The sequence below is a fragment of the Ceratotherium simum genome, chromosome 10, assembly GCF_057802395.1.
Source record: "Ceratotherium simum simum isolate JZ-2026a chromosome 10, ASM5780239v1, whole genome shotgun sequence".
Taxonomy (NCBI): Eukaryota; Metazoa; Chordata; class Mammalia; order Perissodactyla; family Rhinocerotidae; genus Ceratotherium; species Ceratotherium simum.
In genome coordinates, this window is record NC_141909.1 from 32,930,068 (window position 1) to 32,954,012 (window position 23,945).

At 40.3% G+C, this 23,945-nt stretch overlaps 1 protein-coding gene and 1 pseudogene across 3 annotated transcripts in view; one reads left to right on the forward strand and one right to left on the reverse strand.

Moving 5' to 3' along the window:
* Positions 1-4,417: 4,417 nt before the first annotated feature.
* On the reverse strand, positions 4,418-5,374 carry LOC101387361 (V-type proton ATPase subunit E 1-like; annotated as a pseudogene).
* Positions 5,375-22,037: 16,663 nt separating this feature from the next.
* TBC1D4 (TBC1 domain family member 4) overlaps positions 22,038-23,945 on the forward strand; it is a 180,701-nt gene continuing 178,793 nt past the window's right edge. Inside the window, exon 1 of one of the 3 annotated variants that reach the window (XM_087435978.1) lies at positions 22,038-23,324. In XM_087435978.1, coding sequence (XP_087292104.1) covers positions 22,827-23,324 — 498 coding nt within the window. In that variant the 5' untranslated portion in view covers positions 22,038-22,826. The remainder of the gene's footprint in view (positions 23,325-23,945) is intronic. The other 2 variants (XM_087435977.1, XM_087435976.1) reach the window with 2 other exon arrangements.

Genomic DNA, 23,945 nt, shown 5'->3' on the forward strand with positions numbered 1-23,945 from the left:
GAACTGAACCTGGGCCGCCGAAGCAGAGTTCGCTGAACTTAACCACTAGGCCACAGGGCCAGCCCGAAAATGTGAGCAGTTTCATACATTGCTATTAATTCATTCAAAGAGATATCTGTACTCCCATGTTCTTTGCATAGTTCAGATGTTGCATGTTTAAAACAAACGTGGTGTTTTCTATGTGTGGGAAGAGGAGAGCCCATGGACATTTGGAGGCCACAGGGGCAGCCCCAGGCAGAAATGGTAGTACTCACAGGACTCAGCATAGAGTCATACTCATGGCTATGATTTATTACAGTGAAAGGACAGAAAGCATAACCAGCAAAGAGAAAAGGCACATGGGGCTAAGTCTGGGGCAAAGCAGATGCAAGTTTCCAAGATTCCTCTCCCAGTGGAGTCACGTAGGATGTGCTTAATTCCTCAAGCAACAAGTTGTGACAAATTGTGTGAAATGTTGCCAGCCAGGGAAGCTAATTAGAGACTCAGTTTTTATTGGAGGCTGATCATATAGGCAACCCCTGTCTGGCACGTACTCAAATTTCAGACTCCCGGAAGAAATGCAGGGATTTGCATAAATTATATTGTTTATAGAGACAGTTTACATACAGTGAAACACTCATATCAGTTAATGGTGGGAACCCTCCTGAAATCCAAGTTCCCAGATGCCAGCCAAGGGCCAACCTTGTAAGCAGGCCTTTTCAATTATAAGCAGTCACGGCTGCTATGTTAACTCTTCTCTGCACAGGGGTAATTAAACTTGTCTAAAAATTCTGGAGGTAACTTGCTATATCGCTTCTTATATTACCTGCTTTTGTGTTAGCTCATTAATATTAATATTTCATTAATTCTCATGAAATGAATGATGCTAGAATAAATTTAGCCCATACACTCTACTGTACTGATCAAGAATTCACTGATCAAGAATTTCAGAATTTAAGTATTAACAGTTTTCAAATTTGAATAAGAAACTTACATGTGCCACCATTTAAATGAAATTTTCCTATTTCATGTGTCATTCTCCGAGTGTGCTGATTTTACTAGGCTTATATTTGATAAGTGGGATATTCCAGCTGTTGATTTAACCACCATTTCATAGCACATAGAAATACTAAGTATAAGGGATTGCATAGCTTGATTAACTTGATCTTGATTTATGTTCTTCCGAATTACAAGTGCCCTCGGAGAAAGTAGCTATTAATCTTTGGCTGGTTACCATTTCAGTATAAGAAGAACATTTGTTAAAGAAAAGCACTTACATATCTTACTGTGTTTCACATTTCTGTGCCAAGGGAAAGGGCAAAGGAATATTTAAGATGTGCTATTAAAGAACTGTTATTATCAAGAATATAACTGCAGGATATAGGGAGATTTCAGATTCTAAGCCATGATGACTCAGGCGTCAGGTTTGAGGAATTCAGACAGAAATTAACATTCTGGCTCATAGGAGTTTCCAAAGGAATGGGGGGTCACATGGGGAATCCTGAGAAGCAGATTCTGTTTGCTGTCTCCTTCCAACATATGCAAACATTTTCACACTATAGAAGTAGCTTAGTTTGGGGGATGAGGAAAGAGGGTATTTTTTCATTTCCAGCTAAAAAATGCCACCCCTGGGGAGGTGGGGGCGGAAAAACCCATGCCCCCTTTGACCATTCATCAGTCATATACTTGGTGCGTACTCTGTACCAAGCATATACCAAGAGCCAAGGATACTGAGATGAAATGAAACTGGTTATGCCCTTGAGGAGATAAGATTTTGTGGTAGTGGTTTTCAAACTATACGAGTACAAATCAGCTGGGGAGCTTGTTCCTACCAACAAATCCTTAGATAGTGGTTGAAGGTGTAGGTAAAAGATAAGCCATTTATTAATCGTTGGAGTTGGGTGATATGTATATTTGGCTTCATTATATCATTGTATCTTTTTATTTGTGTGAAAATTTCCATAATAAATTATTTTTTTAAATCCTGGGAATTTACCATGTTTTATAAAAAATCAAGAGACACTAGCATCTTTAGTTTACAAATATATTTGTTCTTACTCCAAGATGGGAAACCAAGGTACATCATAGAGCAATATTTATCATGCCGCTGGCCTAAATCATACACAATACCATAATTAAAGTATACTTTGAGTCAGATGATGTCCTTTTTATATTTTGGTTAGTGATGCATGAATTGGTAAGCAGCTTGTTCCATAATTATACTGGCAGTAAAAGATGCTTGTTTGACTCTAACAAATTTCCAAAAGTAGTTTTACACTCAATGTATTTAGAAATACTAATTTGACTAAAATATTTAAAACAGTTTTAAACAAATTGATGAAAAGATAGGACAGAGGGATTTGTTAAGATGAATGGAATAAATAACCTAGACATTAAAAAAAAAACCCCTCCCATGTCATGGTGTACATCTGAAGGCAGGAATTATGCTCTATTGAATGTGAAACATGAATTAAGTTGCAAAATAATAAAATCAAGTATTCATCCTTTTAAAACGTCTTATAAATTGTGTGGTCATTGTTAAAACTTCAAACAATATAACTGAATATTAAATGAATAAATAAGTGGTTTTCTTTAGCCTCAGTTTAAGAGATCACACATCTAGTTGTTCCGCAGAAATACTCTTTTCGTCTCCACAATATTTTTATTTTTAATTTGAGAGTCCTTCAAAAAATTGGAAGACCCCAAAATGCTATGCTTACATTCTTCAGTGCCAATAATTGGCTAGAGCTGAGTAGTAACTGCCCCTTTTAAGGGGGAGTTTGAATTCTCTACATGCATTTGTGCGCAGGTGAGATTCTATACATCTTGAATGTTCACAGTAGTTTGGGTCACAACAGTTTGTGTATGGTCTTTATACTCGAATATCAGGTTGCATGGGTAGAAAAATTCTTAGGTCATATTTTCTTCCCTTGAGTGTGTTAAATATTCACTCTATTATCTTCAACCATAAAGGATTGCTGTAGAAAGATCTGATGACGATTTGGTATCATTTCCCTTATAAATGATTTGGTTTTTCTGGTCTAGATACAAAATAAATTTTTAAAGTTTTTCTTTAAAACCCATTAGTTTTACTAGAATAAGTTGGTGTTGGTCATTTTGGATCAATTTTCAGGTACGTAGTGTGTTTTTCAATATGTATTTTCAAGTTTTGTTGTCGCTGTTTGTTTTTTAAAGCTTCAGTTCATAGTTGTGTATCCTAGTTGTTAGTTTAGTTCTCTATGTGAGCCGCCACCACAGTATGACAACTGACAGACAGGTGGTGTGGTTCCGCGACTGGGAAATGAACCCCGGGCCATGGCAGTGAGTGCTGAATCTTAACCACTAGACCACCAGGGCTGGCTCTCAAGTATTTTTTTTTTTACTTCAGGAAAATTTTCTGGGATTATAGGCTTTTAGTATTTGTTCTGTTCCATTGATTTGGTTCTCTTCTTCGGGTGCTTCTAGCATACATATGTAGGAATGTCTTTGACTATCTTCTATATCCGTCACTTTCTCTCAAATCCTTTTCACCTCTTTCTTCATTTCTTTTTTTTTTTTGTGAGGAGGACCAGCCCTGAGCTAACATCCGATGCCAATCCTCCCCTTTTTCCTTGAGGAAGACTGGCCCTGGGCTAACATCCGTGTCCATCCTCCTCTACTTTATATGGGACGCTGCCACAGCATGGCTTAGCAAGCGGTGCGTCAATGCGTGCCCGGGATCTGAACCCGCGAACCCCGGGCCGCGGCAGCAGAGCGCGCACACTTAACCACTTGCGCCACCGGGCCAGCCCCTTCATTTCTTTTTGCATTTTAACATTTTCCTCCTTTTAATCTTCTGTTTCTGTTAAGACATTATTTATTGGGGTTTTTTTGTTCTTGTATTCCTTCTTGTTTACTCTTCCTTAAAAATTTTAAAATTATATCCTGGGTTCTCTCATTTTTTCCCCATATAAACTTTTTGATCTACTAAATAAAGCACATTCTACTTATGAGGAAAACTCCTAGGCCCAAATAGGTAACAGTGAAGCTACAACTGCTACAATGAGTGCTTGCCACATACATACTAAATCAAAAGGGCAGAGACTTAAAGGTACTTAAAACTCTCTAACCTGGATATCTGGAGGTGGAGAAAGGGCAGAAGACTGGGTGAAAGTCAGACAACCATTGTCTGATCCCCTCTACCTCCTGCTCAAATCCACTGACAGTTGTGTTACTTCTAGAATTGGAGGCATGTTCCTGTTTATTCACGTGAATCTTTCTCCTGGTGTTAATGATTAGATGAAAGGCAACAGCTACAGAAGAGGCATTCCGTGGATAAATATAGAACAATATCAGAACATCAAAGAGGAAGTGACATAGGAAATCTTGTTTTTTCATGTACCAGTTGCTTTCATAGTATAGTCGTACCGCAGAGGAGTAAGCTCCACCTCCCAAAGGCTTAATCCAAAAACTTTCTGTTGGTATTCACATCAAACAAGACTCACCATACTTCCGGCATCAATCCTGAACTATGAGATCCAGCTGGCTTTTTAGGGTATTGGAAACCCTTATTTTGTGATCTCCATCATGGATTTTAACATTGCCAGCTATGTACTCAGACACGTAGGCCTCCTGATCAATTTAGACATCAACATCTTTCTTGGTGGCAACTTTGTATATAGGGATCACTTTTTGCACTTCACCCTCTACGAGAAGGAGGTCTTGATTCCTGCAATGAGCAGCCGTTAGAGGCTACAGCAACAAGTACAAATCCTGGAGGACCAATGCTGCCAGTAGCACTCAGTCCCTGAGTGTATCTTTTACCATCTTGCTGAGTGTCTGTTTTGCTTCACTTAGGTCTGTAGTAAGGTCATTTCTGGCTCAGAGGACTTTTGAACTTGTTTGATTCATCAAGTTGGACATCTGAATTTCCTTCTGCTGCACCATCCGCATTTCTTTCTTTTCATAATAGTCTATAATCTTCAGTCTTTTTGTTTGTACCAGATAACCTTTCTCAACCTTTTACCTTTCCTTTGCCTTTGCCTCTGCCTCTATTGCTTCTGCTTTCCCATTGGCTTCTTATTCAATGAAAGCCACCATGTGCTTAATCTGCCATGCATGGCAGCGTTGCCAAGCGCCATGGCAAGGGCAAAGCTAACCTAGAGAATAGTGGGCTCAACATGATGGTTGAAGAGCCAGATGGAAGAGACGGCAGAGAGAAACTCAGCAAAGATCTCCGATTCCTTGCTTTATAACCCCAGATTCTGGGTTTGGTATTTTAAGTTCCTCTAATGCTAACTGATGTTCTTCTTTCATAGCTTTTATACTTTCCTTAATTTCTTCTAGCTTATTTTGAAATATTAGCTTTTACCCTTTCACATTTTGTTAGCATTTCTTTTTGAAGTGTTTCCATCATGGTTTGTGAAGATTTTATTCTACCCCTTTTTCTTAAAATAATTTTGGATGAGATTTGGCCACAATTCTTTTCTATTGCTTATTTTGAAAATGAAATAAGTTTTCCTACACTTTTATAAGGGGGGGGGGGTCCAATAAGATAGATTTTCTAGCCTTCCTGTTCCAGGACTTCTTTTCCTGTTGTTTTTGCAAAGTAATAAGAAAAAAATATATATGTAGCCTCTTTCAGAGATCTGCCTCTCACTGCATTTTTTTTTTTTTTTAAGGAAAACAGTGGATCACTTAAGAGGGAATTTATTTATTTATTTATTTATTTTTTAATTTTTTGTTTATTGCAGTAACATTGGTTTATAACATTGTAAAAATTTCAGGTGTACGTCATTATACTTCTATTTCTGCATAGATTACATCATGTTCATCACCAAAATACTAATTACAACCCATCACCACACACACGTACCGAATTATCCCTTTCACCCTCCTCCCTCCCCCCTTCCCCTCTGGTAACCACCAATCCAATCTCTGTCCTTATGTGTTTGTTTATTGTTGTTATTATCTACTACTTAATGAAGGAAATCATACGGTATTTGTCCTTCTCCCTCTGACTTATTTCACTTTGCATTATACCCTCAATGTCCATCCATGTTGTCACAAATGGCTGGATTTCGTCGTTTCTTATGGCTGAGTAGTATTCCATTGTGTATCTATACCACATCTTCATCCATTCGTCCCTTGATGGGCACTTAGGTTGCTTCCAAGTCTTGGCTATTGTGAATAACGCTGCAATGACCACAGGGGTGCATGTACCTTTACAAATTGGTGTTTTCAAGTTCTTTGGATAAATACCCAACAGTGTAGAATAGCTGGATCATATGGTAGTTCTATCGTTGATTTTTTGAGGAATCTCCATACTGTTTTCCATAGTGGCTGCACCAGTTTGCACTCCCACCAGCAGTGTATGAGAGTTCCCTTCTCTCCACATCCTCTCCAACACATGTTGTTTCCTGTCTTGTTAATTATAGCCATTCTGACGGGCATGAGGTGATATCTCATTGTAGTTTTGATTTGTATTTCCCTGATAGTGATTTTGAACATCTTTTCATGTGTCTGTTGGCCATCTGTATATCTTCTTTGGAGAAATGTCTGTTCAGGTCTTTTGCCCATTTTTTAATTGGGTTGGTAGTTTTTTTGTTGTTGAGATGCATGAGTTCTTTATATATTTTGGAGATTAAGCCCTTATCAGATATATGGTTTGCAAATATCTTCTCCCAATTGTTAGGTTGTCTTTTCGTTTTGTTGATGGTTTCCTTTGCTGTGCAGAAGCTTTTTAGTTTGATGTAGTCCCATTTGTTTATGTTTTCTATTGTTTCTCTTGCCTGGTCAGACATGATGTTTGAAAATATGTTGCTAAGGGCCGGCCCTGTGGCTTGGTGGTTAAGTGCGCGCGCTGCGATGCTGGCAGCCCGGGTTCGGATCCCGGGTGCGCATCGAGGCACCACTTCTCTGTCCATCCTGAGGCCGAGTCCCACATACAGCAACTAGAAGGGTGTACAGCTATGACATACAACTATCTACTGGGGCTTTGGGGGCAAAAAATAAAATAAATAAAATCTTTAAAAAAAAAAAAAAAAAAAAGAAAATATGTTGCTAAGACCAATGTCGAAAAGCGTACTGCCTATGTTTTCTTCTAGAAGTTTCACAGTTTCAGGTCTTACATTCAAGTCTTTAATCCATTTGGAGTTAATTTTTGTGTATGGTGTAAGGTAAGGGTCTACTTTCATTTTTTTGCATGTGGCTATCCAGTTTTCCCAACACCATTTGTTGAAGAGACTTTCTTTTCCCCATTGTATGTTCTTGGTTCCTTTGTCAAAGATTACCTGTCCATAGATGTGTGGGTTTATTTCTGGGCTTTCGATTCTATTCCATTGATCTGTGTGTCTGTTTTTCTGCCAGTACCATGCTGTTTTGGTTACTATAGCTTTGTAGTATATTTTGAAATCAGGGAGTGTGATACCTCCAGCTTTGTTCTTTTTTCTCAGGATTCCTTTAGCTATTCAGCGTCTTTTGTTGTTCCATATAAATTTTAGGATTCTTTGTTGTATTTCTGTGAAAAATGTTGTTGGAACTTTGATAGGGATTGCATTGAATCCATAGATGGCTTTAGGAAGTATGGACATCTTACGTTAAAAAGATTATACACCATGATCAAGTGGGATTTATTCCAGGTATGCAGGGATGGTTTAACATTCGAAAATCAATCAACGTAATACACCACATTAATAAAATGAAGAATGAAAATCACATGATCATCTCAATAGATGCAGAGAAAGCATTTGACAAGATACAGCATCCATTTATGATAAAAACTCTGAATAAAATGGGTATAGAAGGAAAGTACCTCAACATAATAAAGACCATATATGACAAACCCACAGCTAATATCATCGTTAATGGTGAAAAACTGAAAGCTATCCCTCTAAGAACAGGAACCAGACAAGGATGCCCACTGTCACCACTCCTATTTAACATAGTACTGAAAGTCCTAGCCAGAGCAATCAGGCAAGAAAAAGAAATAAAAGGGATCCAAATTGGAAAGGAAGAAGTGAAACTGTCACTATTTGCAGATGATATGATTTTATATATAGAAAACCCTAAAGAATCCACCAGAAAACTTTTAGAAGTAATAAACAAATATGGTAAAGTTGCAGGATACAAAATCAACATACAAAAATCAGTTGCATTTCTGTACACTAACAACGAAGTAGCAGAAAGAGAAATTAAGAATACCATCCCATTTACAATTGCAACAAAAAGAATAAAATACCTAGGAATAAACTTAACCAAAGAGGTGAAAGATCTGTACACCGAAAACTATAAAACATTTCTGAAAGAAATTGAAGAAGACACAAAGAAATGGAAAGATATTCCGTGCTCCTGGATGGGAATTACTTTAAAACAGGGAATATCATAATGGGTAGCTGAGAGAAGAATGGAATTTTTTTTTTTAATAATTTTATTTATTTATTTTTCCCCCAAAGCCCCAGTAGATAGTTGTATGTCATAGCTGCACATCCTTCTAGTTGCTGTATGTGGGACGCGGCCTCAACACGGCCAGAGAAGTGGTGCTTCGGTGCGTGCCCGGGATCCGAACCCGGGCTGCCAGTAGCAGAGCACGCGCACTTAATTGCTAAGCCACGGGGCCGGCCCGAAGAATGGAATTTTTTTTTTTATTGATGTTTTAATGGTTTCTAACATTGTGAAATTTTGGGTTGTACATTTTTGTTTGTCCACTGCCATATATATGACTCCCTACACCCCTTGTGCCCACACCCCACCCCCACTGCCCCTGGTAACCACAGTCCAGTTTTCTCTGTCCATGTGTTGGTTTATATTCCACATATGAGTGAGATCATACAGTGTTTGTCTTTCTCTTTCTGGCTTATTTCACTTAACATAATACGCTCCAGGCCCATCCATGTTGTTGCAAATGGGACGATTTTGTCTTTTTTTATGGCTGAGTAGTATTCCATTGTATATATATACCACATTTTCTTAATCCAATCGTCAGTCGAGGGACACTTAGGTTGCTTCCACTTCTTGGCTATGGTGAATAATGCTGCAATGAACATAGGGGTGCATAAGCCTCTTTGGATTGTTGATTTCAGGTTCGTTGGATAGATTCCCAGTAGTGGGATGGCTGGATCATAGGGCATCTCTATTTTTAATTCTTTGAGGAATCTCCATACCGTTTTCCATAGAGGCTGCACCAATTTGCATTCCCACCAGCTGTGTATGAGGGTTCCTGTTTCTCCACATCCTCTCCAACATTTGTTGTATTTTGTCTTGGTGATTATAGCCATTCTAACGGGTGTGAGGTGGTATCTTAGTGTTGTTTTGATTTGCATTTCCCTGATGATTAGTGATGTTGAGCATCTTTTCATGTGCCTATTGGCCATCTGTATATCTTCCTTGGAGAAGTGTCTGTTCATTTCCTCTGCCCATTTTTTGATCGGGTTGTTTGTTTTTTTGTTGTTCAGTTGTGTGAGTTCTTTATATATTATGGAGATCAACCCCTTGTCAGATGTATGTTTTGCAAATATTCTCTCCCAGCTAGTTGGTTGTCTGTTCATCTTGATTCTGGTTTCATTTGTCTTATAAAAGCTCTTTAATCTGATAAAGTCCCACTTGTTTATTTTTTCTTTAGTTCCCCTAGTCTGGGTAGGCATGTCATCCGAAAAGATTCCTTTAAAACCAATGTCAAATAGTGTGTTGCCTATATTTTCTTCTATGAGTTTTATAGTTTCAGGTCTCACCTTCAGGTCTTTGATCCATTTTGAGTTAATTTTTGTGAATGGCGATAGCACATGGTCCACTTTCATTCTTTTGCATGTGGCTGTCCAGTTTTCCCAACACCATTTATTGAAGAGACTTTCCTTTCTCCATTGCATGTTCTTAGCACCTTTGTCGAAAATTAGCTGTCCGTATATGTGTGGTTTTATTTCTGGGCTTTCAATTCTGTTCCATTGATCTGTGTGTCTGTTTTTGTACCAGTACCATGCTGTTTTGATTACTATTGCTTTGTAGTATGTTTTGAAGTCAGGGATTGTGATGCCTCCTGCTTTGTTCTTTTTTCTTAGGATTTCTTTAGCTATTCGGGGTCTTTTGTTGCCCCATATAAATTTTAGTATTCTTTTTTCTATTTCTGTGAAGAATGTCATTGGGGTTCTGATTGGGATTGCATTGAATCTGTAGATTGCTTTAGGTAATATAGACATTTTAACTGTGTTTATTCTTCCAATCCACGTGCATGGGATATCTTTCCATTTCTTTATGTCATCATGGATTTCTTTCAATAATGTCTTGTAGTTCTCATTCTATAGGTCCTTCACCTCCTTGGTAAGATTTATTCCTAGGTATTTTATTCTTTTTGATGCAATTGTAAATGGTATTATCTTTTTGAGCTCTCTTTCCGAAGAATGGAATTTTAATCAAAGGTACATACTGGGTTTAATGATCCAAAATAGATTAATAATTCTCTAGAGTTATAGCCATAACCATAAAGAATATTGCCTGGGGGGCTGGCCCCATGGCGTAGCGGTTAAGTGCGCACGCTCCGCTGCTGGCGGCCCTGGTTCGGATCCTGGGCGCGCACCGACGCACCGCTTGTCAGGCCATGCTGTGGCAGCGTCCCACATAAAGTGGAGGAAGATGGGCACGGATGTTAGCTCAGGGCCTGTCTTCCTCAGCAAAAAGAGAAGAACTAGCATGGACGTTAGTTCAGGGCTGATCTTCCTCACACACACAAAAAGAATATTGCCTGGTCTAAATAACTTTTTTTCATACATATTAGAGCAAAGTGATGAGAAAATTTAGTGACTATATAATTCAGAGGTGGTAGCATTCTTTTTTGGAGTCTTTAACTCCTCAGCCATCATTTTTTGTTTCTTCCATTTCTCCCAACCCATTTGCTTAAAATAAATTTCCTAAAGGCCAACTTTTCCAGTGTTTTCTCTTAAGTAATCTCACCACTAGATAATCAATTATTTTGGCAAAGCTCTCTTTGAAGCTATATATGTTATTCCAGAGTTTGTGTTGCATCCTCTCAAATTTTGATGAGAACTGACTTAAAATTCCTAGAGTTGTGAAAAACACTTTATATACATACCATTTATTGGTTAGGTAATGACAAAAATCAACATGCAGTTTATTCATTCTTCTGTTTGATTTTTGTGTGGGACTGTAATATATATCCTTATACAGATTTGGGAGTTCCTCTGAGTGTTGTAACAAAACCACCTATGTTACAACTATCTTCTCTTTCAGAGGGGTGTTGGGGCTTTCTGAGTTATATCCTGATAGAGTTTCCTTGTTGATGCCATAGGCTAAGGTCAAATTGCTGTAGATTTTGAGCGGGATCTCCTCTCAAAGGAAGTCCTTTCCACTGTCAGCAACCTGGGAGAGTGGAGGGACTTAAGCCCTTGGGCAGGCTAGAGCCGGGGCTTAAGGGCAGGCTTCTGTGTCCCTTGCTTCTCTGCCCAAAGATGACTCAAGCTCCTTGGAAGGGACTAAGTGGACAATGAAGTAGGCTTACCCCACTTCTTACACCTTATTTTCAGTTTGCTCCTTTGAAGGTTAGTGGGTGCCTCGATGGTAGGGTCAGTGTCTGGGTTGGCAGGACTCAGAATTGTAATGAGCTATAGGAAATGTCCTCAAGGTGGAACAATGAAACATTGTCGGAGTAGGGAGGCAGAATTGTCCAAGGTTGTGGACTTCTAGGGAGCAATGAGTATGTATCAAATCTGGTGGAACAATGCCAGGAAAACAAAGGAGAGAATAAGTATTGAAGGTTGTGGCCTAGAGTTTCAAGCGAGGGAGGGACAGGAAAAGTTTCCAGGTGAGGATGAGTTCATCTGATTCAGTACTGAGGCCCAGCAGGGAGAATCCGCTGGGCCACTTCTTTCACGAGCCACCACACATTGGAGGCTGGCAGCAGCTTAAAGGGGCTTTTCTCTGAAGTGTCCTGTCAGAACACAAGAGACTAGTTCATAAACCTTTTTCATACTTCTCAGTCCTTCCAATCTACCACCCCTCTTTTATTTTCCTCAGATGATCTCATCTTCCATTTCATAGAGAAAATAGAAGTCATCTGATGGAACTTTCCCAAATTCTTGACACCACATCTACCAAATGACTTGCATCCGCACTTATTTCGTGCTTTTTGCCTTTTTGATGGAAGAGATATCCTGCCTCTTGTCTACAGATAATTCCTTCACAGTTTCTGGATTAATGCCTTCCTGCCTTCTTAAGGAATTCACTCATTTATTTAATAAACACTTATCGAGCATCTACTTTGTAACGGACACCATGGTCTATTGATTGGTTGACTCTTTACCCTTTTATAGATTCAACTTCTCTCACTCCACTGGTTTCTTCCCAATAGCATTGAACCATGCTCAATACTGTCTCCCAGTTAAAAATCACCTAAACCAAACCAAACTAAAAAAAAATTCCTCCTGCCACCCCTACTTCCTTCTTCAGCTACTAACCTTTATTCTTTTTTTCAAAGCCAAGCATCTCTAAAATGTTGTCTATACTTGGTATTTTCATGTCTCCATCTCTCATTCATTCTACAACCCACAGCATTCTAGCTTCTGCTCTTACGGCTCCCACTAAAAGTGCTTTCACTGGAGTCACCAATAACCTGCATGTGGCTAAACTGAATGGGACCATTTCAGTCCCCACCCTAGTGGATCTGTATGTAGCATTAAAAACTGTGGCTCACTTCTTTTTTTCACTGGGTTTTCATGACACCACATTCTTCCTATGTCTCTGGTTCATTCTTCTCAGTCTTTTTGCAAGCTACATTTTTGTCTGTATTTCCCTTAAATGTTGATGTTCCTTAGGGTTTCCTAAGCAATCTTTCCTTCTCATTGTTAGTACTCAATAGTTGATGTCGTCAGCTCCTAAGACTGTAATTATCATCCAGATTATGTAAGAATACTTGACATGGTGTTTAGCCATGAAGCTGTTGGAATCACAAAGATTGTCTTGTTTAAATAGTCCTATAAGGAGAAAGCCAAAATAAATGTGTAAATGAATCCTGATTAGCAATCTGTTTCATGCCGATTAAATACCAGTGGAGTGACAGAACAAAGTTATTAGGTTTATAGTTAGTATCTTAGTCATCACAATGCTTGGTATATTTTATAACGTAGATGTGTAGAGTCAATTCTTAAAACAAACATTTTGACAGATACAGTTTCGTGCAGTACTGAAGTAGTGCATAAACACATTATCATAACAAACATGAAAACCAAACTTTGCAGTATCTATTGCCTTGAATTAATGTTACATTCCAAAGGAGATGATGATGATGACAACGACGGTGACATTAATGATAACCCTTTTGTAGAATATCACAAAAGATGTTCTTTTTTCCTTCTCAAGCAAATTGTTTAGTGATTCACATTTATAAGACACAGAACCTGTATATTTAAATTGAACATGGCCTTCTCCCCACCTGGCTAGTGCTATATATTCTTTCTACATTTTTGATATATGATTTATAAATATTATTAAATCTTCTCCTTTACCCTAAAACCTGTGCTAGTTATTCTCCATTTGCTTGTCCAGATACATTCTCTGCCCTTCTCTCTCTTGACTTGTGCCCTGAGACATTGTCCGCTGAGGACTGTACTACCTGTGCTTCTTTGGCTTGTCCAATAGGAGGTATACAAGCAGGAGATGTAACACAGGAGGACAGCAAGGCCAGAGCATTTCTTCTCTGCCCACTCCCTGCTCAGTGCCATATCTCTGGCTGTAGCTGTGTCCTCCTCAGCTACAAGTTCTGCTGCGCAGTGCCTCCCACTGGGTTCCATTAACACTGTTTCCTACTCTTGCTTTTTTTTTTGGTGAGGAAGATTCTCCCTGAGATAACATCTGTTGCCGATCTTCCTCTTTTTTTGCTTGAGGAAGATTAGCCCTGAGCTAACATCTGTACCAATCCTTCTCTATTTTGTATGTGGGTCACTGCCACAGCATGGCTGATGAGTGGTGTAGTTATGCACTGGGGAACTGAACGGGTGAACCTGGGCCACCCAAAGCAGAGCTTGCTGAACTTAACTACTACACCATAGGGCTGGCCCCCGCTACTCTTGACTTTTTAGTTCTCAGGATAATAAAGGTTTCTTGTTGTTGCAATCTCTCAGTGCCTCAATATTCACTATTTGTCCCATCAGTTCTGCCCACACCTTTGTTAATACTCCTTTCATGAAAGTCTTAATTTGAACCCATCTAGGGTGAATGTTTTTTCTATCCAGGAACCTGACTGATATCACAATGTTGTAAAACTAGCCCAGTGATTTGCATTCTCAAAAGCACTAGTGTCACTAATTTTCTGCTTCTGTTAAGGATTCTCACTGAATAACACTGTGATGTGTGGTCCCAAGATTTCACCTATATTTCAACCAAGGCTGAAAGTTTCAATTTGTAATTTTGTATTTTCACTATGTGCTAATGACTCTCAAATTTATATCTCTAGACTTGATCTGTCTCCTAAGTTCCAGGATTATGTGTTCAACTCCTCTGATTTCTCTGCTCTGATATCCCTCAGATACTTAAAATTCCAAATGCCCAATTCCAATTTATCTCCCTGTACGGCCTCTGAGCAACTTTCTCAGCCTGTTGCTGTCTGTCTAAAGTTAGGGGCCTAGAAATCTCTTTCCAATATGAATAGTCACGGTCCCTGTTAGTCCAGGGTGACAGTACTTTTGCTGGTACAATTCCCTTAAGAGCTTTGGGGGCTTTCTATATATCAGATTAAAGTTCACTCCATGCTTTAGAAGCCAAACCCACAACTGTTTTCAAGACAAGCGTCTCTTTTCAGAGTTACTGCTACTTTGGGATCAGGCTTCGGTGCGACTATATCTTTAACCTTTCGAGAAGCCTTTTTTTTCAGCTGAGAAAGCTGAATTTAAATTAAGGAATTCAAATTCCTTAGAAGATTTAAAAAGGTGTCTTACCTTTGATTTGTTCTCTAGCTTTATGCCATGTCTTAATTTGAGAACCTTTTATATAATAAGAAATAGTTTAATAATAAGTCTAAAATAAGTTTAATAATTAAAATAAGTTTAATAATAAGTTTAGAAATAAGAAATAGTTTATATTTCAGACTGGCAAATTCTAGACCCTCTATAACCTCTCTAAATTCTGCTTACAAATTGGCCAGTTCTTTTCCGAATCCATCTTTTTCTTAGAGTTCCTTATACTTTAGCTGGTATAAACTAGCTGACACTCTCAATTTTCTGCTTGGAAATCTCTTTGCTCAAATCCAAAGTCCTTCAAGTTACTGGCTGGATTTTCTTGTGAGTTACTACAGGTGATACTTTCACCACCACATAACATGGGTCACTATTGTTTTAGTCTCTATAGCAGTTTCCGCACCATTTTTCCAGTCTCCCACAATAGTTTTCTTGCTATTTTTCCAGGCTCCACTAACATTTTCCTTCCCATCTGCCACATAGTCCTGGAATCAATGTCACATATTTTAGAGTTTTGCTGTGGCACCATCCCAGTTCTATATACTGTATAATATTGTAATTGCTTTTCACTGACTGCATTCCTCACTGGACAAGCTCCATGAGGATGGCAAGTATGTTTCCAGCACTTGGATCATAGTAGATACTCAATAAATATTACTTAATAAGAAAATAAGGTAATTCTTAAAGACCCTTTAAAGGGTCTTTCAGGGGCCGGCCCAGTGGCATAGTGGTTAAGTTTGGTGCGCTCAGCTTCGGCGGCTCAGGTTTGAGGGTTTGGATCCTGGGCATGGACCTATACCACTCATCAAGCCATGCTGTGGCAGCTACCCATGTACAAAATAGAGAAAGACTGGCACAGATGTTAGCTCAGGGCCAATCTTCCTCACCAAAAAAAAAAAATAAAAGGATCTTTCACTGTTAAATTTTATCAAATCTCTATTACCCTAGTAACTATTACTCTAGTTCAGCTAGTTTCTTCTTAACTATTCTCTTGAGTATAGTACCTATTTGAGTACAACCTGTACAAATATGAGCAGTGACCCTTGTTTGAAACAAAATTCTAACACCTACAAAGTGTGACCCTGAAAAAGATTCTTAATGTCTGTATGACTCAGTTTTCTCATCTGTAAAATGAGGATAATGGAAGTACTTATCTCATATGATTGTTGTGAGGATTCTTGGAGCAGAGTAACCACTCAACAAATGGTGGCTATTAATATTATTTCATGCATAACAAACTTGTAACAATGTCTGCTTCCAGAAAACAAAAAAAGGGTAGCTGGGGAAAGGAGTGGAAGACTTATATTTTGCTGTATATATATTTTTTGTAATTTTTGAATTTGTACCATTTACACATATTACCTATTCAAAACAATTATTGGTTTTAAAACTACTACATGCATACTTGTTCATTTTAATCTCTATTATATTAGTAGCTTGAATGGTGCATTTTAAAATCAGCAAGCAAAACTTGGAGTAATTCATCCATGACAGATTTAAAATAGATTTATTTTTAAGCTTTTTAGGGACCATTAGAAATTGTAATTAAACATGAAGCATTTTAACAGGGAGACAATTTTATTGGTGAATCAATACTGCTTTCAGCTGCAAGGCTTTTCATTAGGTTCAAGAGAAAACAATAATATCAATGTAAATCCACATAATTCCGGAAAGCACAAATATGAAGTTTCACCCAGTGATAAAGGAGTGTGTAGTGGGGGAAGTGTTTAATCTCTCTATACTAATATTGTCATTCAAATATACGATATAGTTTGTAGTTTATTTCATATGAGTGGTTGATGTGGAGCTGTCTAGCCTGAAAGCATGCATTAAATAAATGTTCATTTTAACTGTTTCTTTTCATCCCTCAAATAGGTTTTATGACAACTGAGTTTTTCAGACCACTCAAGGCACTTCTAAAGTATGCAGTTAAGACAAAAATGGATATTGTAAAATTATCCCAGCCTTATGGTGGAAGAAAAATCTGTTTCCTCTGTAGAAATTTTTAACTTCTGAAACTGATTCTGTTCTTTGGCATTCAAGAGAGCTCTAAATTCATTCATTCACCACACATTTGTCAATGACGTTTTCTGTGCCAAGCACTGTGCATTTGTTTAGCAATAGTTGCTAGGTACTCCATTCATTTTCTACATTATTCTCATTACCCACTTATTTTGTGCCTCAATTTCCTAATCTAAAAAAATGGCACTTTTATACTTCTTGCCATCCATTTATCTGTCAGGAGCATTAAGAAGTAGCAGCTATGTTTGTGAGGTGGGTTGAATGAAGTAAATGAATAATTACCTAATTTTTTTTTCAAGACACATAAACAACGTCAAAAGACAAGGTGTGGTTAATTTCTTTGAATATTTCATGAGTGTCTGGAAAAAAATCTGTATTCTTTCTTTTTGTTATGTCCAAAAAAGATAATGATAAACTGGGAAAAATATATGAGATGTGTGTTGGACAAAATGTTACTATCACTAATACAGGGAGATTCTATAATTTGACCCTATTTTAAACAAATAGGCAAAAGATATGAGCACCAAATCTTTCAAGAAGAAATGTAGACAATCAATAGACACAAAAAGATGATTATTTGCAATTCCTTTCTATTGTTTTCCTATTCTTTATTTTCCTGATTTCTAGACTTATCTTTTTTTTTTTATAATTTTATTTTTCCCCAAAGCCCCAGTAGATAGTTGTATGTCATAGTTGCACATCCTTCTAGTTGCTGTATGTGGGACGCGGCCTCAGCATGGCCGGAGAAGTGGTGCGACGGTGCGTGCCCGGATCCGAACCTGGGCCGCCAGCAGCAGAGTGCGCGCACTTAACCGCTAAGCCACAGGGCCGGCCAGACTAGACTTATCTTTCTTTCTTTCTTTCTTTTTATTTCTTTGGGTTTCTCCATGACATTTTTTCTATTTCTTCTTAAGTTGAATTCTTAGTTCATTTATTTCCATTCATTCTTTCTTTTTTATTTTTATAAACAACTTTAACCAATACATTTACCTGTGTTCCACAAGTTTTGACATAAAATTACTTATCATTTAATCCCATATATTTAAATTTTTCTTATAATTATCTTTTTAATCAGGATTACTCCATACTATGTTTTTTGCTTCCCAGATATATAGATTTTTAAACTTATCTTTTTCATTTCTAACTTACTTTGAATAATAATCAGAAAACATGTTCTATATGATAGAGATTATTTGGAATTGATGGGTTTCCCGAGTGAAATAGTGCAGTCGATTTTAGCTTCTTTCACAGGTGCTCTATAAAAATTCTGTATTCTCTATTCATTTATTCACTATACATATATATATTTAAACTTATAAAATCACATTATTGAAATTTATAAATTTGATTAGTTTATTTAACCTTATAGTATCTGAGAATGATTTGTTCAAGTCACCAACTAAAAATGTTGATGTATTTACTTTTCCTGTTTAGTTTTTGTTCTATGTATTTAGGAGCAATTTATTTAGTGTGTATTTATTTAAAAATAATATCATCTCCTTAATACGTTTACCAGCAAATATTTCTTCATGACCCCCTTTTATCAGCCTTAAATTCTATTTAATCTGATATTGAAACCACTACCTTGGCTTCCTTTTCATTCATATATGCCTGATATATTTTCTTGTATTTATTTATTTTCACTGTTTCTATATCCTTGTTTTAAAAGTGATTCTGGAGGCTGGCCCAGTGACGTAGTGGTTAAGTTTGTGCATGCTCTGCTTCAGTGGCCCAGGGTTCGAAGGTTCGGATCCTGGGTGCAGACCTACGCGCTGCTTATCAAGCTATGCTGAGGCAGCGTCCCATGTAAAGTAGAGGAAGATGGGCATGGATGTTAGCCCAGGGCCAATCTTCCTCAGCAAAAAAGAGGGGGATTGGCAACAGATGTTAGCTCAGGACTAATCTGCCTCAAAAAAAAAAAAAAGAAAAGTGATTCTGTACACAATATATTCTTGGATCTTTAAGTCTTTATCTTTTGATTGGTTAGAGTAACTAATTAATACTTATTATAGTTACTATTTGGAATTACTTTAGCCATACTATTTTAAGTTTTCTATTTATCACACTTTATTTCTGTTTCCTTTACTTTCTTTTTTTCCTTTTTATTCTCTATCCTTTTCCACTGGACAAATAAGTCTTCTACTGGTTTGAATGCCATACATCGTCTATGTGGTTTTGTAGTAGTTATCCCTTATTTATTCCCTTTCTCTTTGTCTCCATCTCCCCAGTTTGGGAAAACTTTCTTTGGTATCTAGAGCAAGAGACACTGACTCTTAGAGCACATGTTCTAAATCTTTTGCCTTTGCCAGGTCCTTAGGTTTTGAAACCTGAAAGCTAAGAATGGACTCTTTTGTTATCTGTGCTCTGCTGTGTCATCCTTTTCCTAGAGCAGTGAAGATGCAGTGCCCTGGCTGCCTGGGCTGGGGAAGGTCACAGGGAACAAGGAACAATAGGGGGGAAAACCCTGTTATTATCTCAAAATGTTATTCTGTCACGAATGCTTGTGCTCTGTATGCCATCTCCAGTCAGAACTCCATCACAACTTTTGAGAGTCATTCTATTATTTTCTAGTATTTGATAATTAGCTGGTGGATATATTTAGTATGTTTACCTGAAATTAGCTAATTAAACCATCTGTGATATTAAAACTCCCCTCAATCTTTAGTTTCTTAAATTCTAATTTGCTATTTATTCAATTCAATTCACTCATTCACTCAGTATTTATTAAGAACCTATTAAGTGTCAGCTACTGTGCTTTCTGCTGGAAGAAAATGTGGCAGAAAACAAATAACCCCTTCTTTCAAGATGTTCTCTTTGTGGTGGGGGACACAGACAAATCACCCAGCAATTATATACAATGAGATAAGAGCTATAACAGTGGAAAGCTTAAAAAAAGAACAAAGAAGAGAAAGCCACTAACTCTGCGGAAGTAAGAAATATCTTCACAGAATATATGACTTCTGAGTTGGTATCATAGGTAGAGGTGCCTATAAGACTATTCAGAAGATAATTTCTTGCAGACTATTGGAAATGCTATTCATGAGCGTATTCTTTGGCCTTTTTTTTAGGGGGTGGGGTTGAGATGGGAGGAGTTGGGAGTCAGAGGTTGATTTATTGCCCCACTATTTAGTAAACATCATAAACCTGCCAATTCTGTGTAATACCTACCAAACATTTTAAAATTGTATCTTTTTCTAAATTCAATTGATCAAATATATAATTGTGTGTGCACACAATTCTCTAAGGTTCTGCAGATGACACAATGGTGGTAAGAAACTAATAGCTCACCGTCTAGTTCATGCATGTAATAAGTCAAATGTATATGTGATAATAAAACAAGTTAAATAAGACACACTATATGATATACTATAGTATAATAATTTTATTGCACAAGATAGGATAGATTAACAACGGTAGCAAACAACTCCACAGTCTCAGTGGCTTAACAGGACAAAAAAGTTTATTTCTCACTCATAAGAAGTGAGCTGTGAGCCTGGGACATTCTCCAGGACAACTGTCCTCTGTGTGTTGGCTCAGCATTCTGGGCTGCTTTGATCACGAGGAACCTCCACATGGACATCTTGTTTCCACGATGACCGCTGGAAGGGAAGACGGGGCTGGAGAGCAAGAGTGCGCTGGAGCGTTGACTACTGGCAATTAAATGCTTCTACTCAAGATGTGACCCAAGTCACTTCTGCTCTCATTTCACTGCCAAGACAAGTCTTCTGACCATGCCTACTTTAAAGGGGCGGAGAAGAGCTATCTTCCCATGTGTCAGGCTGTAGAGAGGATCAGATATTGGTAAACAGTGATAACGCTCATTACTGCATAGTAAAAGAAACATCACAAAAAAGTTACAAAGGAAGGGCTAGGGGCATTCCAGAGCAGGAAGCAATCACACTTAGGATGCCATGTAATAAGAGACAGTTTTGTTTTTCTATCAATAAGTGAAAGTTGTTTATTGCTTTACTTTCTTTTACCAGTAAGAAATGGCCTGCTGGGGCTCAGAGTCAATCCTAGGTCCCAAGCTGTTGATTTGGTGGAATCCACAAGACTTCCATTTCCTAGGAAAATGGGATCTGTATAACATTTTCTGGTAAGGTTCTAGAAAGTTTCAGTCTACATTCCAAGAACTTTTCACTGCTTCTTGAAGACTGTTTTGCACAAAGTTATGGTGGACTGGTTAAACCAAATGACTAAACCTAAGAAATTAATGATGTCTCCATGTTGGAGCTTACATGTTATTTACAAGAGAGCCACAAGGGTGCACCCAGAAATTCAGCATAGGAATAATAATGGCAGTTGATCATAGTGGTCTTACATAAATAGGATTTTAAAAAGTCCCATTGCTTTATAGAAAGTGAGAATACCATTAAACTCAAAACAATGAGAAACTGGGTTTTCTTCTTCCTATAAGCACTTTGGAGAAAGTTGGGAACTTGCAGTGTCTTTCCCATTTATTTTGTTTACCTCTTATCTAATTCTTAATTATAAGTTCTTAATTATAATTCAACAAGAGTAAAAAGAGAGAAGGAGAGTACAATTTGCTAAAATGGAAAGAAGAATACTTCTCTACCTTTCTGTTTTAAAATTAGAATAATCAAATTATCCCTATAATGTTTTTGAGTTCCTTGGAAATATGCATTACTATATATAAAACAGTGAGAAATCTCTATCCTAGCTCTAAACTGGGTATACATAGTAAATAAATGCAATTTCTTAAAATTTTAAGAAGTTGGCTGCATTAAGAGCTAGGAAGATTCATGTTTGTCATACAATGTTATATTTTAAAGTGAAATTAGAATTAAAAATATTTTATTTTAATATTGTGATTTAAAACACGACTATTTTTTGAGATTATTAGGAAAGAAGATTCAGAAATTATTATGCAGGCTTTAGAAGAAATTGAAACCAAATAAATAGTATTAATAAAAAAAAAATCCCAGAGCCCCATTGAGAGTGGCCCCCCCTCCAGGGGGCAGCAGAGACGCCCAGGAGAGGACCGCGATCTTGGGGACCCGAGAGAGGCCGAGTTGCTTCGGGCAGTGCCCGCGCCAGGCGCAGGATTGCTGCCCCAGGGGCCGGAGGAAGAGGCGGAGAGGCTATTTCACAGATAAGCTTTTACAGGCTACGCTCTCCGCCCGCCGGACGGGAGGCGGGGTAGCAGCCCGATTAAAGCAGCAGCCTGGAAGGAAGGAAGGAGCGAGGGAGGGACGGGAACAGTTGGAGGAGGAGCAGCGAGCTGGGCTGCGGCGCCTGGAGGAGGAGCGGCCCCCGCGAGGCCACGTTTTGTTTTTATTTTCCATCGGAATAGTTCTCGCAGGCCCTTCCCGAGGACTGACCGCGCCGAAGCCCGGCGGCCCCGACCTTCCAGGTGACAGCCGGTCACCCTGGTAGGAGTCTGCTCCGCCCCAAGTCACCCCCTCCCGCCCACAGACCTACTCCCCGCCCAGCCTCGCGGTGCCTGCCCCGGGCGAGCGCGGCGGCCGCAGCGGCTCTGCAGCGCTGGAGCGGGCGGCCACCGGCGGCGGGCGGCGGCGCGGGGCCCTCGGCGCCGTCCTCTGAGCGAGCAGAGCCGCGGCGGAGGAAGGGGGAAGTCCGGCTCCCCGGCGCGAGCCCAAGAAAGGAGGATGCCGATTTAACTCGCCCTCTCCTGCCAGTCGGCTGCCGGGCGCTCCCTCGGTGCCCGCCGCCGGAGCCTCCGAGCCGCGCCCGGGGAAGTGCTGCATGGGGCAGGGCCGCTGAAGCGCGGAGTTCAGGGTCGCGCCGCGCCGAGGGGGGCGCAGGGGCCGCGGGCGGCAGTTGGCACAGTTTCGGCGGCGCCTGCAGCGCGGGAGTTGGGGTCGCGGTGCGCCTGCCCCGCCGTCTCGGTGCCTTCTGGAGGCGCGAGTTATGGAGCCCCTCAGCTGCATTCAGGATGAGCCGTTCCCGCACCCTCTGGAGCCCGAGCCGGGCGCCCCGGCACAGCCGGGCCCCGGGAAGCCGGGCGACAAGCGGTTCCCTCTGTGGTACGTGGGGGGGTCGTGCCTGGACCGCAGGACCACGCTGCCCATGCTGCCCTGGCTCATGGCCGAGATCCGCCGGCGCAGCCAGAAGCCCGAGGCGGGCAGCTGCGGGGCACAGGCGGCCCGCGAGGTGCTCCTGGTGCTCAGCGCGCCCTTCCTGCGCTGCGTCCCCGCGCCAGGGGCCGGGGCCGCGGGGGGCGTCGGCCCCGCGGCGGCGCAGCCCAACCCGGCCGTGTTCATCTTCGAGCACAAGGCGCAGCACATCTCGCGCTTCATCCACAACAGCCACGACCTCACCTACTTTGCCTACCTGATCAAGGCGCAGCCCGACGACCCCGAGTCGCAGATGGCCTGCCACGTTTTCCGCGCCACAGACCCTAATCAGGCAAGACAGCGGCTCGGAGGCGCGGGGGAGGGCCCAGCGCGCCCGGGAGGAGTAGAAGGGGTGGAGGCGCTGGGACCCCACGTTAAGGACCGACTGTGGTCCGGCTGCTGGCGCGCGCCCTCCACGTGGCGCGCTTGAGCGCCCGCTGCTCCCGCTCCTCTGACCCGGAGTCGGAGAGCAAGCCTTCGGGGCGGGCGGGGTGGCGGGAGCGAAAGACCCGCGGGAGCAGAGGAGAGGGAGGGAGGCGGAGAGCGGTCCAGCGACCGTGGAGGAGAGGGCGCGTCCTAGGAGGATCGCGTGTCCCGGGAGGATCGTGGTGTCTGGGATGTGACTGGAGATGGCATGCCGGGCCTTGGTCGTGTGTGTGTGTGTGTGCATGTGTGTGTGCATGTGTGTGAGAGGGGACGCCGGAGAGAGTTGGGTTCCTAGAGGCCCCGCAGTCACTCTTGGTCTTGGTGGAGTTCTGCCCCTTAACCCATTTGGACGGTCGCGTCCTAGTCACAGCAGCATCTGAAGGTCTTGGGTCTAGGAGGTTGTTTCGGAGCGGGTCTTAGGGAAAAGTTATTAGACGTTGTCACATTGTCAGCAAAGTAGGAATCTGCGTTCAAATATGGAGTGGAA